Source organism: Indicator indicator, chromosome 8 (genome assembly GCF_027791375.1).
Source record: "Indicator indicator isolate 239-I01 chromosome 8, UM_Iind_1.1, whole genome shotgun sequence".
Classification (NCBI taxonomy): domain Eukaryota; kingdom Metazoa; phylum Chordata; class Aves; order Piciformes; family Indicatoridae; genus Indicator; species Indicator indicator.
In genome coordinates, this window is record NC_072017.1 from 1,770,568 (window position 1) to 1,787,500 (window position 16,933).

Here is a 16,933-nt window from a genome sequence, read left to right on the forward strand (position 1 = left end):
CTTAAAAAAAAAGCATTTCAGTCTGTTACTAAACTCCCCCAGAAACCTCACTAATCCTTCTTTGCATTCTTGCTTTTGTCTTAAGCAATGCCTGAACGAGCCAAAAATGTGCTACAGGATGCAACTGAACACCAGCAGCTTTCAGTTTCCTCTTCTCTCCAATTGTCAGGAAGCCATGTGGGGTGCAGGGCCCAAACAAGGCATCCAGAGGGTAAAAGCAAGCTTTATTTTTAAACCAGGCTTCAAACTCCACTTTTTTAAAACGCCAGGCTCACACCAGACTATTGTGAGGGGGGAAAAAAAATTGTGTGCCTCACACAATTTTATTTCATAGAATCACAGAATTGTCAGGGTTGGAAGGGACCTCAAGGAGCATCCAGTTCCAACCCCCCTGCCATGGGCAGGGACACCTCACACTACAGCAGGTTGCTCACAGCCACATCCAGCCTGGCTGCAAAAACCTCCAGGGATGAGGCTTCCACCACCTCCCTGGGCAACCTGTGCCAGTGTCTCACCACCCTCATGGGGAAGAATTTCTTCCTAGCATCCAATCTGAATCTCCCCACTTCTAGTTTTGCTCCATTCCCCCCAGTCCTATCAGTCCCTGACACCCTAAAAAGTCCCTCCCCAGCTTTCTTGGAGCCCCCATCAAATACTGGAAGGCCACAAGAAGGTCTCCTGGAAGCCTTCTCTTCTCCAGCCTGCACAACCCCAACTCTTTCAGTCTGTCTCCAGAGCAGAGCAGCTCCAGCCCTCTGCTCATCCTCATGGCCCTTCTCTGGACACCTTCCAGCCCCTCCAGATCCTTCCTGGAACAGAGGCTCCAGAACTGGGCACAGAGCTCCAGGTGTGGTCTGAGCAGAGTGGAGCAGAGGGGGAGAATCCCCTCCCTGGCCCTGCTGGCCACACTTCTCTTGCTGCAGCCCAGGCTCTGCTTGGCTCTCTGGGCTGCAAGTGCTCACTGCTGGCTCCTGCTGAGCTTCTCCTCCACCAGCACTCCCAAGGCCTTCTTCAGGGCTACTCTCAAGCCAGTCCCTGCCCAGCTTGTATTTGTGCTTGGGATTGCCCTGACCCAGATGCATCCAAGGCATCTTGTCCAGCTGGTACCTTTTTCAGGCAAGGGCTTAGACAGCTACAGTCTAATGGCACAATAAACAGGCATGAGTAGCTCAGGCATCATTCCTACCACCCAAAATCACAGTGCAAAGCTACAGAAACACTGCTGGGGAATGAATGAAGTGTCCTGGCTCTTTGTTCCTCAGGGCTCTGGGTCTGGAAACCACTTTGAACCCCAAAGCCCTGATGATCCATAACTTACCCGTGGGACATTATCTGCAAGCTGCTGCTCTATCAGCTGTACAATTTGTTTGAAGGTTGGCCTCTGCAAAGGGTCAGCATCCCAGCAGCTCTTCATTATGTCATACCTGCAAAGAGGGGACAGAAAAATCAGCTACAGCTCCTTACAGCTCTTACCACACCTCCACCATTACCTGAAAGAGAAGTGTGACCCTAGTCCCACCTTCTGTAAGTCACTCCTGAGAACAGCAACAGTGCTGCCAACCCCTGTGCCTGTGGCAGCAAAGGACCCAGTACTGATGGGGACCTCTGAAAACAGTTTTCTTTGACAGCTTAGCATCACAGAATGGTCTGGGTTGGAAGGGACCTCCAAAGCTCATCCAGTCCAACCTCCTCTGCACTCAGCAGGGACATCCTCAACCAGATCAGGTTGCCCAGAGCCCTCTCCAGACTCACCTTGAATATCTCCAGGGATGGAGCCTCAACCACCTCCCTGGGCAACCTGTTGCAGTGTTCCACCACCCTCATGGTGCAGAATTTGTTCCTACCATCCAATCTAAATCTGCTCTGCTCTAATTTGAAACCATTCCCCTTGTCCTGTCACTGTCTTTGCACACAGTCTCTCTCCATCCAGCTTGCTAAGTGCCAGCTCACTTTCAGAACTGTGAATTAGGGATGCCTCAAGAAGATCAGTTGCCACACTTCTTCCAGTGTGACCTCTTCTAGGTGGTCCTGCTCTGGCAGGGGGGGTTGGACTGGATGAGCTTTTGAGGTCCCTTCCAGCCCCTAACATTCTGTGATTTTTGCTGTCAGGAGGTGCAGCACAGATGCAGATGCTCTTCAGCCTGGTGAGAAATCTCCCTGACTGCTGCACCTCAATTTAAAAGGTTTAATTATGTTCTGTGAACTGTCAATAATGTATCAAGAGGGAGCAGATGCCATGACAAAGTGATCAGATGGCAGAAGGCAGGAGTGTGTTTCATTGCTTGTAACAAGACAGGCATGTGTTCCACTTGGTGAAGTAGAGGAATTGTTCAAATCACCACAAGAACCTAAAAAAAACCCAACCCAAAAGAGAGAGTGGGGCAGTGGAATGAGCCCTCATGGGAGAAGGGAACCTTCTCTTCTTTGCATCATTGCTGATCACAGAATCACCTTCTGTAAGCCACCCCTGAGAACAGCAATAGTGCTGCCAACCCCTGTGCCTGTGGCAACAAAGGACCCAGTACTGATGGGGCCTCTGGACACAGTTTTCTTTGACAGTTAGCATCACAGAATGTTAGGGGTTGGAAGGGACCTCCAGAGGTCATCCAGTCCAACCCCCCTGCCAGAGCAGGAGCACCCAGGGGAGTCTGCACAGGAACACATCCAGGTGGGGTTGGAAATTCTCCAGAGAAGGAGACTCCACAACCTCTCTGGGCAGTCTGCTCCAGGACTCTGCCACCCTCCCCATACAGAAGTGGAACCTCCTGTGGTCTACCTTGTACCCTTTTTTTTCCCTTATCCTATCACTGGGTACCACTGAACAGAGCCTGGCACCTTCATCCTGACCCCCACCCCTCAGCTATTGATAGACATTGATCAGATCCCCTCTCAGCCTTCTCTTCTCGACACTGAACAGCCCCAGGGCTCTGTCTTTCTTCATAGCAGAGAAGTTCAAGTCTCCCAATCACCCTCCTGGCTCTCTGTTGGACTCTCTCCAGCAGGTCTCTGTCTCTCTTGACCTGGGGATCCCCAAACTGGACACAGGATTGTGGCTGTGGTCTCAGCAGGGCATAGTGGGGGGGCAGGAGAACCTCTCTGAGCCTGCTGATCACACTTCTTAGTGCACCCCAGGATGCCCTTGGCACTCTTGGCCCCAAGGGCACATTGCTGTCCCATGGCTGCTCACTTACATTTCAGGTGGGGCACACTCAGGGCTGAACATCCTGTAGCCCTCCTTGATCATTTTGTAGAACTTGGAGTCCACAGGCATCCCTGGATACGGGCTGCTTCCTGTTGAGAGAGCACAGTGTACACCATGATCCCTGCCCATGCAGTACCTCCAGGATGAAACAGAAAACTCTGGAAGCCCTTTGTCTACTTGGAAAGGCCAATTTCAGCAGCAGACTGAAGTGGTTAACTCAAATGAAGGGACCCCAAACTGCTACAGGAGGAACCAGCAGTTAAGAGGTTTCTGCAGCTGGCACAGGTAGAACATGCAAAGACTTTCTTAGCTCAGAGGCAAACTCTCCCTGCTTCCAGAAGCTGAACTCCCCAGCTTGTTAACACAGGACATATCCATCAGCCTTTCTTGCTGTGCTTTGTCTTAATGCAGCAGGCTGCCCAGGGGGCTTGTGGAGTCTCCTTCTCTGGAGATATTCCAAACACACCTGGATGTGTTCCTGTGTGACCTACCCTGGATGCTGCTGCTCTGGCAGGGGGGTTGGACTGGATGATCTCTGGAGGTCCCTTCCAACCTCTAATGTACTGTGGGACTGTGCTCTTTAACCAGATCAGGTTGGCATATGACAAGAAGCAACACAGATCACAGAATCACAGAATGTTAGATCTTGGAAGGGACCTCCAGAGATCATCCAGTCCAACCCCCCGGCCAGAGCAGGGTCACCCAGGGACACATCCAGGTGGGTTTGGAAAGGCTCCAGAGAAGGAGACTCCACAACTCTCTGGGCAGCCTGCTCCAGGGCTCTGGCACCCTCACTGGAAAGAAGTTTCTCCTCATGTTGAGCTGAAATCTTCTATGTTCAAGCTTGAACCTCTTGTTCTTTGTCTCATTACTGCACACCAGTGAAAAGAGCCTGGCCCCCTCCCCTTGACCCTCCCCTTGACACCCACCCCTCAGCTATTGATAGCCATTGATCAGATCCCCTCTCAGCCTTCTCTTCTCCACACTAAACAGCCCCAGGGCTCTCAGTCTCTCTTCCCAGGGGAGATGCTCAAGTCCCCTAAGCATCCTCGTGGGGAGGAGACCTTGGAGGGTCCCTTCCAACCTGCTGCATTCTGTGATTCTGCAAGGTCTTGGAAGGAGCTTACCTAAAGAAAAGAGCTCCCACAGCAGTATTCCATAAGACCAGACATCACTCTCAAAGGTGTAGACACAATTGAAAATGCTTTCAGGAGCCATCCACTTGACAGGAAGCCGAGCCTGGCCAGGGAAAAGGGAGGCAATGAACGCAAAGGACATTACTATTACAAAGTAAAAGGAACCTCTCCTACTTCTCAGGTCCTTAAAATACTTGTTGAATCAACAAATAGAAGCATCCAACCAAAAAATGGAGATCTCAGCATTCTGAAGTCTCCAAACACTCCCCTCAGCCTTCTCCCCTCCAGACTGAACAGGCCCAGGGCTCTCAGTCTCTCTTCACAGATGTTCAGGTCTCCCAGTCACCCTCGAGGCTCTCTGTTGGACTGATCCATCTCTCTGTGGGTTCCCTGAACTCTCATTTTCTGGATACTGTGGGATTCCTTCTGGGATGGCAGGAAAGCAGAGCAATGACCATAGTTAGCATCACTAACCCTAGACCTCACTGCTCTCTACAACTACCTGAAAGGACATTGTGGAGAGGCTGGTGCTGGTTTCTTCCCACAGGTCATTAGTGATAGAACAAGGAGGAACAGCCTCATGCTGCAAAAGGGGAGATTTAGAGTGAACATTAGGATACATTTTTCCCATCAAGAGTGGTCAAAGATTGGAATGTGCTGCCCAGGGAGGTGGTGGAGTCCTCAAGCCTGGATGTGTTTAGAGATCATTTGGATGTGGTGGTTGGAGCTTAGGGGTGACCCTTGCAGAGCAGGGTTCTGGGTTGGACTTGGTGATCCTGAGGCTCTTTTCCAACCTGAATGTTTCAGTGATTCTGTGGCAGCATAGCTCCTTATGCAAGTCTGCTTCTGTGGACTGGCTCCCACAGGCACCCAGAGGAGTTTCACATAATCAAGATGCTTCAAGGCTTTCATCAAGAGTCAAGACATCTGCTTTAGCTCCTCAGTGCATCAGCAAAAGAAACCTCTAGATGAAAGAAATATATATGGACAGGTGTATTTTGGGCAGAAATGTTGATCTGCCTGAGGGAAGGAAGGCTCTGCAGTGGGATTGGGACAGGCCAGACTGATGGGCCAAGGCCAGTTGTATGAGGTTCAGTGAGGCCAAGGGTCAGGTCCTGCCCTTGGATCACAACAACCCCAAGCAATGCTACAGTCTGGAGGAAGAGAGGCTGGAAAGCTGCCTGGTGGAAAAGGACCTGCAAGTGTTGGTCAACAGCCAGCTGAGCATGAGCCAGCAGTGTGCTTGGCTGGCCAAGAAGACCAACAGCATCCTGGCCTGGATCAGGAATTGTGTGGCCAGCAGGAGCAGGGAAGTGATCATGCTTTTAGCACTGGTGAGGCCACACTTCAAATACTGTCCCCTCACTACAAGGAGGACACTGAAGAGCTGGAGTGTGTCCAAAGAAGAGCAACAAACCAGGTGAGGAGTCCAGGGCACAAGTCTTAAAGAGGAGAAGCTGAGGGAACCATTGCTTTTCACCTGGAGAAAAAGAGGCTGAGGGGAGACCTCATCATCTACAACTACCTGAAAGAAGGTTGTAGAGAGGTGAGGGTTGGTCTCTTCTCCCAAGTAACAAGTGATAGGACAAAAAGAAATGGCCTCAAGTTGCACCAGGGGAGGTTTAAATTGGATAGTAGAAAATTTTCTTCACCAAGAGGGTTGTGAAGCAGTGGAAGAGGCTGCCCAGGAAAGCCACCATGCCTGGAGGTAGATGTGGTGCTGAGGGACATGGTTTAGTGGTGGAGTTGGCAGTGCTAGGTTAGCAGTTGAATTGATAATCTTAAAAGGTCTCTTCCCACCTAAAGGATTCTAGGATTCTGTGATTTTTCATGTTTGTGTGGGGACAGACATCCCTTGGGAATCACAGTCATAGAATTGTCAGGCTTGGAAGGGACCTCAAGGATCATCTAGTTCCAACTCCCCTGCCATGGGCAGGGACACAGAAAGCCTTTGTATTTGCTTCCATCTTCCTCTGCTTGCTTTGCCCTTTCCTTGTCTGACTGCAGGAGACAGACAGCCTTGTGTCCTGCTGAGGGAGAAAGCAGCCCTCTTGCTTTTAAGTGGTCTTGCAAGAATGGCTCCAAAGACACATTTCAAGCAGAGCCTTGATGCCTTCTGTGGAAAGCAGACCCCACGGCAAAGGAGGCAAATGAAGAGAGAGGAGGTGGAGGAAGGGCAGCTTTTGCCACGGGCTGGCTCAGCAGAGAGGCATCTGCAGTTGCTTATTTCCTGAAGAACACAGAGAGCAAACACTCTTCCTGGCCAAGCCCCCAGCTGCTATCAGCAGCACTGCCTCCCAGCAAAGCCCACAGCCAGCCATGCCCCTGTGCTCCTAATCTGCTCTAAGATCACACCAGATGCAGCTAGGTGCCTCCCGCAGCCACTGCTTCCCCTCTCCCCAGGCAGCTGCAGCCTAGCCTCCCCCGACCCTTTCAGCCTAGATGAAATCCTCTTCTCAGGCAACTCAGGAAATGTAAGGGGAGTCTAGACAAGTAAAACTTAATTACTTACTGCCCACTTCCCTCCTAAGCTGCTGGCTGCACTTCCCACTGCCAGGAGCCTTGACTGATCAAGCAGCTCTTGAGACGATCCTGAGCCTGAAGCAGCTTTCTTACACTAAAAGCCATGCAAGACTTTGCCAGGACAACCATCCCTGAATTATTGTAGCTTCTATCGTTCCCTAACCTCAACCTCTAGGCACCCAGTGGCTGGTGCCAACATTGTTTTTGAAGGTAACCAATGAACTCCTATCTCCCAGAAGCTAAAACAGGGATGCTGTAGGTACCTGGGACATCAGGGGCTGCTGAGTAACATCCAGTTCTGGTGGCCCCAGCAGGAGAAGGACACAGAGCTGCTGGAGGGAGTCTAGAGGAGGACACAAAGATGATCCAAGGGCTGCAGCAGCTCTGCTGTGAGCACAGGCTGAGAGAGCTGGGGGTGTTCAGTCTGGAGAGGAGAAGACTCTGGGGGGACCTTAGAGCTGCCTGCCAGGACCTGAAGGGATCCTGCAGGAAGGCTGCAGAGGGACTTCTCCTCAGGGGCTCTAGAGACAGGCCAAGGGGGAATGGTTTGAAGCTGAGGCAGAGCAGGGTTAGAGTGGAGCTGAGGAAGAAGTTCTTCAGTCTGAGGGTGGTGAGACTCTGGCACAGGCTGCCCAGGGAGCTGTGGCTGCCTCCTGCCTGGGGGTGTTTCAGGCCAGGCTGGATGAGGAGCAGAGTCTCATTGAGATGTGTCCCTGGGCACGGTGGGGAGCTTGGAAGAGATGAGCTCTGAGCTTCCTTCTAACCTGAGCCATTCTAGGATTCTATGATCTCCTCCACAAGAGGATACCTTTGGATACCAGCCCACTGTTCCCAGTGTCCCAGTATGTACACACCAAGGGTTTCCAGCATCACACACAGCACCATCAGGAACTGTCCCTCCTAATGCTGCTGCTCAGCAGGGATATTGATCAGAACTGGGAAATCCACATGCCTGCCACAGACTTTTCTTCCCAAGCCAAGACAGCAGGAACTCTTCCAACACACAAACCACCACAAGATACTTACATTTCCTTTGACCACATAATTGGAGTCATTCCTTATGTCTCTTGCCAGGCCAAAGTCACAGATTTTGGTGATCCGACCGTGGGTGAGAAGAATGTTTCTTGCAGCCAGATCCCTGTGAATGCACTGAGGAACAAACAGACAAACAAGCAAAACTATTTGATAGCCATCCTTAACCAGCCTGCTGCTTGCTTACATCTTTACTTAGCTCTAACTTACTGCTTCATGCATTTTATGGCAAGCTGGAAAGACACAGAATCATGGAATAGAATCACAGAATCAGTCAGGGTTGGAAGGGACCACAAGGATCATCCAGTTCCAACCCCCCTGCCATGGGCAGGGACACCTCACACTAGAGCAGGCTGGCCAGAGCCTCATCCAGCCTGGCCTTAATGAGGCTCATTAATCAAGCCATGTATTAATAGGCTTACTCAGAAGATTCTGGTGTAGCATCTTTGCTATCATGCCACTGATCCACATGGCTAAGGTTGTCCATGCATTTATTTTAGACCACTTGCTGCTAGTTTTGAGTTTTCTGGTGTTTCACATTTGCAGCTGAAGCTTAATGTACCTTTTTCTCTGACTTTTTAAGCAAAAAAGACCCGAAATCACAACCACCAAAACCCACTCACTCATTTTCTAACTCAGGGTCAAAAATGTGGCTTGCTCCTAAAAGAATTCCAACCTTTTATTAATTAGCTGTTGTGGTTGAGGGGAAAGAGCAGGAAAGCTGAAAATAAGGAAAATTGTGGTAACAAATTCCAAGCACACAAGTCAAGAAGCTGAATCCTATTTCAAAAATACTCCTCTGGAAGACTTCAATTATTAATTACCCATGACAGGTTAATAATCAAGTCTAAATATTTGAAAACACTGGAAACTTTCCCTTTCCAATGAATAATCCTGGCTGGTGTCCTAGCCAGCTTACACTCCACTTCTTACCTGAGAATCACAGAATTGTCAGGGTTGGAAGGGACCTCAAGGGTCATCCAGTTCCAGCCCCCCTGCCATGGGCAGGGACACCTCACACTACAGCAGGTTGCTCACAGCCACATCCAGCCTGGCTGAAAAAACCTCCAGGGATGAGGCTTCCACCACCTCCCTGGGCAACCTGTGCCAGTCTCTCACCACCCTCATGGTGAGGAACATTTCCTAAGGTTTGATCTAAATTTTCCCTCCCCTAGCTTGGATCCATTCCCCCCAGTTCTATCACTTCCTGATACCCTCAAAAGTCCCTCCCCAGCTTTCTTGGAGCCCCCTTCAGATCCTGGAAGGCCACAAGAAGGTCTCCTGGGAGCCTTCTCTTCTCCAGACTGCACAACCCCAACTCTCTCAGTCTGTCTCCAGAGCAGAGCAGCTCCAGCCCTCTGCTCATCCTCGTGGCCCTTCTCTGGACACCTTCCAGCCCCTCCAGATCCTTCCTGGAACAGAGGCTCCAGAACTGGACCCAGAGCTCCAGGTGTGGTCTCAGCAGAGTGGAGCAGTGGTGCAGCTGGGTCTCTGTGTGCACAGACTGCCTTAGCTCCAGCTGGGAAGTGCAGAGCAGTGTGAGCTTGATGGTTAGGATGCTTCAGGTGGCCTCATGGAGGGAGGATCCACACAAGCCTGCAGTGCAGAGCACCCTGCTGCTCTTCAGCAGCTTGTCTGTATATCAAAAGCTCAGAGGCACAAAAGTGCCTCTGTGCAGGAGGCAGGACAGGAGCCTGTCCTGGGAGGATGGGTCCCTCCTGAAGCACACCGTGCCTCAATCACAAGACAAGGCAGCAGACAAAGCCTTTATTCAGTGCAGGCTGCACTACCTCTGGAGGAACAAGGCATGGACATGCTGCTTGCCTGACCAGTCCTTCACTTTGCTGCTTCACTGCAGCCATTTTCATCTTCCAAGGGAGGAATGTGTTGGATGGGGAGGTAAAGGAGAGTCCCCTCAGTAATTGTCATGAAAAATAGTCCCTCATGTAAGCATGCAAAAGGGACACAGATCAAGTTAGTTGTTTGTGCAACCTGCAGTTATCCTTTTCTGGGCTTGATTTGCATCATTCTTCATATTTTAAGCCTTTTTTTGTTGTTGGAAGGAGGAACAGTAAAGGGGAAAGAAAACCCAAGTGCAAAAGCAAAGTCCTGTGGACTGGGCTGGAGCAGAATCAGAGCCAGATTTGTCACTATTAACACTATTAAAACCTTACTTCCCTTAAACTGCACTTCATCCAAGGGGAACCTGTTCTCTCCTGGGTCTCTCTTAGTTCAAATATTTACAAGCTAAATGGCATTTTTCCAATAATATCTAAGAGCAACCATGGGAAGATCACTTACAACTTCCAGAAAGCCCTTTCTGTTACGTGATACCCCCCCTATAAAACTCCAGAGCAATGTCTATTATGCTCTGGGTAGCCAGTGAAGATTCTTTGTGGGTCTAGGCTGATTTTATCTCTCCAGGAAATTATCCTGGATTAAGCCATATCCTGTGAATTAAGCCATAGTGCTAAAAAAAGGCCCCAACAAAGCCCAGCTCCAGATGATGTTTAAGGCAGAGAAGCAGCAAGTGAAATGTTGTTTAAACCTCATGCAAACAGAGAGCTTGGCAGCTGTCTTCAAACTGCTCTGGAGAGTTTGTAAACTCCCCACCAGTGCCACAGAGAATAAATCTTCAGCTCTGGAGGTGTAATTATTTTTGAAGGCACCCACATGTTTCTGGTTCTCTCCCGAATTCCATTTCGCTCCCATACCCCAGAGAAAACTGAAGGAGAGAACTTCTCAGAGTTCCTATGGGTTTTGCTGCCCTCAAGGCTATCAGAAGTTCTCATGGAACTACCTGTGTGCTCCACCAAAGAAAGGGAGGGCTGAAGATCAAACCCTAAGAGGCACCATCCCAGCCAGGCAGGGTGCAGCTGCACCTGACACCTCCCAACACATCACATCGTTCATCACTGCAGCCTCAAGGTGCAGCTGGCATATTTCACAGGGTGACCTTAGAGCTGACTTCCTCAACCTGAAGGGATCCTCCAAGAAGGTTGCAGAGGGACTTTTCATCAGGCGGTCTAGAGACAGCCCAAGGGGGAATGGTTCGAGGCAGAGCAGGGTTAGAGTGGAGCTGAGGAAGAAGTTCGAGGAGGTGTTCAAAACAAGCTTGGATGTGGCACTTGGAGCCATGGTTAAGTTGTCAGGAGGTGTTAGGTATTAGGTAATAGGTTGGACTTGATGAGCTCTGAGGTCTCTTCCAACCTGGGTGATTCTGTGAAATAGTATTCTGTGAAAGAAGTTCTTCGGTAGGAGGGTGGTGAGACTCTGGCACAGGCTGCCCAGGGAGGCTGTGGCTGCCTCCTGCCTGGGGGTGTTCAAAGCCAGGTTGGATGAGGCCTTGAGCAGCTAAGTCTAGATGAGAGGTGTCCCTGCCCATGGTGGGGAGGTTGGAGGAGATGAGCTCTGAGCTCCCTTCCAACCTGAGCCATTCTAGGATTCACTGCAATTCTTCTCCCCTGTCTCTTCACATTTCTATGACCAGTTTCTGATGAGCAAGGCCACTGATCACAGACTCAACCAGGACTTCCAAGATCACCAAGTCCAACCAATCACCCAACCCTAACTGATCAACCAGACCATGGCACTAAGTGCCTCAGCCAGGCTCTTCTTAACCACCTCCAGGGACAAGCAGCCTGAAGAGTGGATTTGCAACAGCACTGCTTCATGTTGACTCTACTCTGGTTTGTGTGGTGTGAAACACCACTTCTGGCCAATGGGCACAGCAGGGAACTCTTAACATCAGCCAAAGCTCCAGGTTCAAGGAAGACCTTACCAGCTTGCAGCGTTGAAAAGAACAGACAAACACTCAGCACTACACATGGATCACATTAAAACACACTGAAAATGATGTTAAAATCCACTGATTCCATCCAGCTTTCAAAAAAAAAAAAAAAAATCTTAACTTACATTTTTGGAGGCCAGGAAACTCATGCCCCTTGCCACCTGGTAAGAAAAGCTTAGCAAGTCTTCCACATCTAGAGCAAGTTCATCATCTTCTGGCATAGAAGAGGTAACATCCTGATCAGTGTAGGATCCTGCACAAGACAAACAACAGCTCTGGAGTGGGGCAAGTGTCATCACTTAGAAACAGAGCTGTCCTGACATTAAACACACCAGAGATGTGAACAACCACCAGCCAGCCATGTAAACAGCAAAAAACTGTCCTGATACCCCAGTGGAGGAAGACAAGACACTGTGATGTAGCACACTGTTCTTTCTCAAGCCTTCTCAGACCACTTAAGCACTTTTAATTGTCCCCAGCCATGAGAGAAAAGTAGGATGAAGCTGCAAAAAACCCCCATAAGCCATGCAGCCCCTCTCTCTGCACTCCCACCAACAGACAGTAGGCCTTTGTCATTGTACTCACCAGACTTCACTGGCCTCTTTTTCTCAGCTTTTGGAGGGACTGCATAGGACACTCCTGGTTTCATGTCCATGTACTCGTTGGCAGCATCCCTGTGGAGGCAGCAGAGGAAGTGAAGCACTGTTGAGTGAGCAAGGTCTCAAAAGCCACCCAAACAAAAAAGCCACAGTTAGGTCAATCTTCTTAATCACAGAATCACAGAACCATTCAGGTTGGACAAGCCCCTCAGGATCACCAAGTCCAACCATGAACCCTGCTCTACAAGGCTCACACCTCAACCACAGCCCCAAGCACCACATCCAAACCACCTTCAAACACATCCAGGCTTGGGGACTCCACCACCTCCCTGCCCAGCACATTCCAAGCCCTGAACACTCTTGATGGGAAAAAATTCTTCCTACTGCCCAGTCTGAACCTATCCAGTGGCAGCTTGAGGCCATTCCCTCTTGTTCTATCACTAATGACCTGGGAGAAGAGACCAGTGCCAACCTCTCCACAATGTCCTTTCAGGTAGTTGTAGACAGCCAGGAGGTCTCCCCTCAGCCTCCTCTTTTCCAAACTAACCATCCCCAGCTCCTTCAGTCTCTCTTCATCAGATTTATTCCCCAGGCCCTTCACAGCTTCCTTGCCCTCCTCTGCCCTGGCTCCAGCACCTCCACATCTCTCTTGCATTGAGGTGCCCAGAACTGGACACAACACTCCAGGTGTGGCCTGAGCAGAGCTGAGTGCCAGGGGACAATCCCCTCCCTATATCTGCCAATGCTTTCTCCCTCTGCTTAGGCCAGCTTCTACCAGAATATTTCAGCATCTCACATCACAATTGAAATCCTAGAATGGCTCAGGTTGGAAGGGAGCTCAGAGCTCATCTCCTCCAACCTCCCCACCATGGGCAGGGACACCTCTCAACTAGACTCAGCAGCTGGGGAGCAGGCTGTCCAGAGAGGTTGTGGAGTCTCTTTCTCTGGATGTGTTCCTGTGTGACCTGTCCTGGGTGACCCTGCTCTGGACTGGATGATCTCTGGAGGTCCCTTCCAACCCCATGATTCTGTGATTCCCCTCTTATCAACTCTATCACCTCCTCCTTCCCCACCTTCTAAAAGACCTGAGTGCATGCAGCAGGTCAGACTTACGCTGCAGGCTGAGCCTGATGCAGGAGGTTCTCATAAGCTGCTGTTTCTGCATGCTCTTCATGTTTGGGACAAATAAATGAATCTCGTTTCCTTCTGAGAAAATTTAACAGATCACCATAGCAGCAATATTCTGTAATGACCAGAGTGGGACCTGTAGATGGAGGGGAGGGTTAGAAAGCAGATGAGTAATGTTTTCAGGGCAGGACACTTGACATGATGATAGCATTCAGCTAAGCACACAGCCTGGGCTAGTAAAACAATCAAAAACCACACTGCCTAATATTGTCTAGACTTGAAAAGCAGAGAAAAGTAACCCAGGATCTGCCCTTTCACACATCAGCAACTATGGTCCAGCTAAAGCTGCATCACTCCCGATTATTTCCCACCCCGCTTCTCAATAGCATTAGTATGGCTCAGGCTGGAAGGGAGCTCAGAGCTCATCTCCTCCAACCTCCCCACCATGCCCAGGGACACCTCTCAACTACAGTCAGCTGCTCAAGGTCTCATCCAGCCTGGCCTTCAGCACCCCCAGGCAGGAGGCAGCCACAGCCTCTCTGGGCAACCTATTCCAGACTCTCACCACCTTCAGACTGAAGAACTTCTTCCTAAGATCCAATGTAAACCTACTCTGCCTCAGCTTCAAACCATTCCCCCTTGGCCTGTCTCTAGACCCCCTGAGGAGAAGTCCCTCTGCAGCCTTCCTGCAGGATCCCTTCAGGTCCTGGCAGGCAGCTCTAAGGTCCCCCCAGAGTCTTCTCTTCTCCAGGCTGCACACCCCCAGCTCCCTCAGCCTGTAGAATTGAAACTGGAGGTCCCAGCAGAATTGGAACTGCAGATCCCTGCTTCCCAAGAGCAGTGCTCTAAACATAAATTAGAGTAAAACTTCAACTGTGCAGAGCTACTGTACAGACACATTAAAAACAGGCAGTGAGGCTCTTACTAATTAATAAATCAGCCTTGGTTATCACAGTATCACAGTACAGTAGAGATGGGAAGGGACCTCAAGAGATCATCCAGTCCAACCCCCCTGCCAGAGCATAAAGGTCTTTGTCATGTCTCTACAGAATATTCTTCTGCATTGTACAAAAATTAAACAAATAAGGCTTTTTCTTATCTTTTTTTTTTTTCCTTTCCCCTCTCTCTCCTCCTGTGCTAATGGTTTTTGGCCAGCCACATCTGTTTGATTTTGCTCACTTCCTTCAGGAAGTTATGTGTTCCAAACCTGGGAGCAATTCAAAGCTTCATCCACCTGAATCCTTTTGGTTCACTCCTGCTTACAGGAGAGCTTCACACTCCTTCAGCAACATTTTGGAAATGATGCAGAGGGCTATGTTCTGCAGCATAATTAGGGCTGGCTGGGGTGGGTGGGTGGAATCATTCAAACAACAGCCTGCTGAGATGCACAACCACACTGCACAAGGCCCTTAGAATATTAAAAGGCAATGGGCAAGGAGAAATCAACTCATCTCCAGCACAGATGCTTATAGATCAAATCTATGTTTTCTGAGTCAATGACTCCAGCTATGGCCCTTGAATATGTAATTGCACTGAGTGCTGCTTCAGCTCCCAGCTTATTCTGCACCACCATTTCCTAACCTCCCTCAGTTTGGTTCCATTTTTATTGGGTTTTTCTCCCCTCCCTGCAGTTAAAAATTTATAGGTTGGGTAATAGCAAAAGCTGAAGTGTGCTGGTGGGGGGGTTTGGCTTGCAGACACACAGCTCAGGCCACTGAATCTGCTTGAACCAAGTGGTTTCACCTTGGGTTTAAATCATGACATGTGAAAGTGAGAATTTTTACCAACTCTTTTTTTTCCTTTGAAAAAACAAAACAAAGAACTTAAAAGAGTGAAAGATTTGGGTAAGCAGCACCTCCCTCTTTCAGATTAAAATGCACATAAAGAAGAGAAAAAAAAAGGCACAGGACTGCATCACCCTATTGACATTCCAGCTGCTTTGTAGCTTTTACAAAGACATTCAGTTAATATCAAAAGCAAAACATTCTGTGCTGTGCAATTGTTTCTTTGGGAACCTTCATTTTGTCCTCAACATTCTGATGATTAGAGTTTGTAGCTTTCCCCATGCATGGAAACAAAGGCATTAAGTGGATATTGAAAACAAAATATTCTGGACTGTGAAACTGTTTGAGAACTTTTTTTTTTGGTCATCAACCTTCTGCTGCTTACAATTTTCCTCTATGCATGGGAAAAAAAGGCACTCAGTTAACTATTAAAAGCAAAACATTTTAGGCTGTGTAATTGCTTGGGAACTTTCTTTTTGGTCCTCAGTTCTCTGCTGCTTAGAGTTTGTAGCTTTCCCTATGCATAGAAACAAAGGCGTTAAGTTGATATTAAAAGCAAAATATTTTGGAGCTGTGTAATTGTTTGTTTGGGAGCATTTTTTTTTTTTGTCCTCAACTTTCTGCTGCTTAGAATTTGTCACTTCAGTGGTGCCTTAAGGGATACATTCCCAGTTTAAACAGAAGGCTGGGAGACTACACATAAAGACAGGACTCTAGACGTCACTTTGGAGGCCAACAAGGAGCCAGTTCAAGTAATTTTTCCTGGGAGAAATGGTGTGGTTGAGGGCAAAACCTATGCACTGCATTTAGTCATCTCCCAAGAAGAAAGCACACTGAAAAGTGAGGACCAGCAACCTTCTTGTTTAGCCACAGCTACAGTGGTGCCACCAATGCTTTTAGCATGAGCCTAAAATCTACCCCCAGTAACTCGCAGGTGATAATCATGATGATCTCCAACCTGCCTAGGCAAGAAGTGTATTTAAGGTATTTATACTTAGCAGCGTTGGATTCTTCTGCACAAAGTTCCTCCTCCCCCTGGCAATAAAAGAGGACCAGAAATAATCAATAATCTGTCTTTAACCCCCACCTCCAACAGTGCAGGCTCCCAGCAGATTCACAATATTAATGTGGTTTCCAAGGTAACTCAGCACTTTCAGCTCTGACATCAAGGCTTCTCTTTCTGTTAAATGGGCACTTGCTGCAAGGCAAAGCACAACAATCAGCACCCTCCATGCAGACCAAAGGGAAGGGAGAAGAAATGGCACCCTGTGGGACAGCAACTTACTTTTCAGCATCTTTACTGCCACTGTCATAGCAGCATCAGATTTGAAGAGACCATAAGCAGTGGCTTCAACCACTTTTCCAAAAGCTCCAGCACCAAGGGTTTTACCTAATCAAGCAAAGCAAAATCAGAGAATCAGAGAGTGGGTTGGGTTGGGAGGGACCTCAAAGGTCATCCAGTCCAACCCCCCTGAAGTCACCAGGGACATCCTCAACTAGACCAGGTTGCTTAGAGTCTTGTGGAGTCTGACCTTGAATATCTCCAGGGATGGGGCCTCAACTACCTCCCTGGGCAACCTGTTCCAGTGTTCCACGACCCTCATAGAATAATAAAATGGTCTGGGCTGCAAGAGAGCTCCAAGCTCATCCAGACCAACCTCCCCACAGTCAGCAGGGAAATCCCCAACTAGACCAGGTGCAGAACTTGTTTCTAACACCCAATCTCAATCTGCTCTTCT

At 49.1% G+C, this 16,933-nt stretch overlaps 1 protein-coding gene across 1 annotated transcript in view; it reads right to left on the reverse strand.

The window, feature by feature from the left end:
• Positions 1-16,933, reverse strand: part of KIT (KIT proto-oncogene, receptor tyrosine kinase) — a 78,091-nt gene that overhangs the window by 737 nt on the left and 60,421 nt on the right. Inside the window, exons 12-20 of the mRNA XM_054383291.1 lie at positions 16,480-16,584; positions 16,282-16,392; positions 13,396-13,546; positions 12,269-12,357; positions 11,809-11,936; positions 7,888-8,010; positions 4,330-4,441; positions 3,192-3,291; positions 1,319-1,424 (exon numbers count right to left, since the gene is read on the reverse strand). Of these exons, the coding sequence (XP_054239266.1) occupies positions 1,319-1,424; positions 3,192-3,291; positions 4,330-4,441; positions 7,888-8,010; positions 11,809-11,936; positions 12,269-12,357; positions 13,396-13,546; positions 16,282-16,392; positions 16,480-16,584 (1,025 nt within the window). The remainder of the gene's footprint in view (positions 1-1,318; positions 1,425-3,191; positions 3,292-4,329; positions 4,442-7,887; positions 8,011-11,808; positions 11,937-12,268; positions 12,358-13,395; positions 13,547-16,281; positions 16,393-16,479; positions 16,585-16,933) is intronic.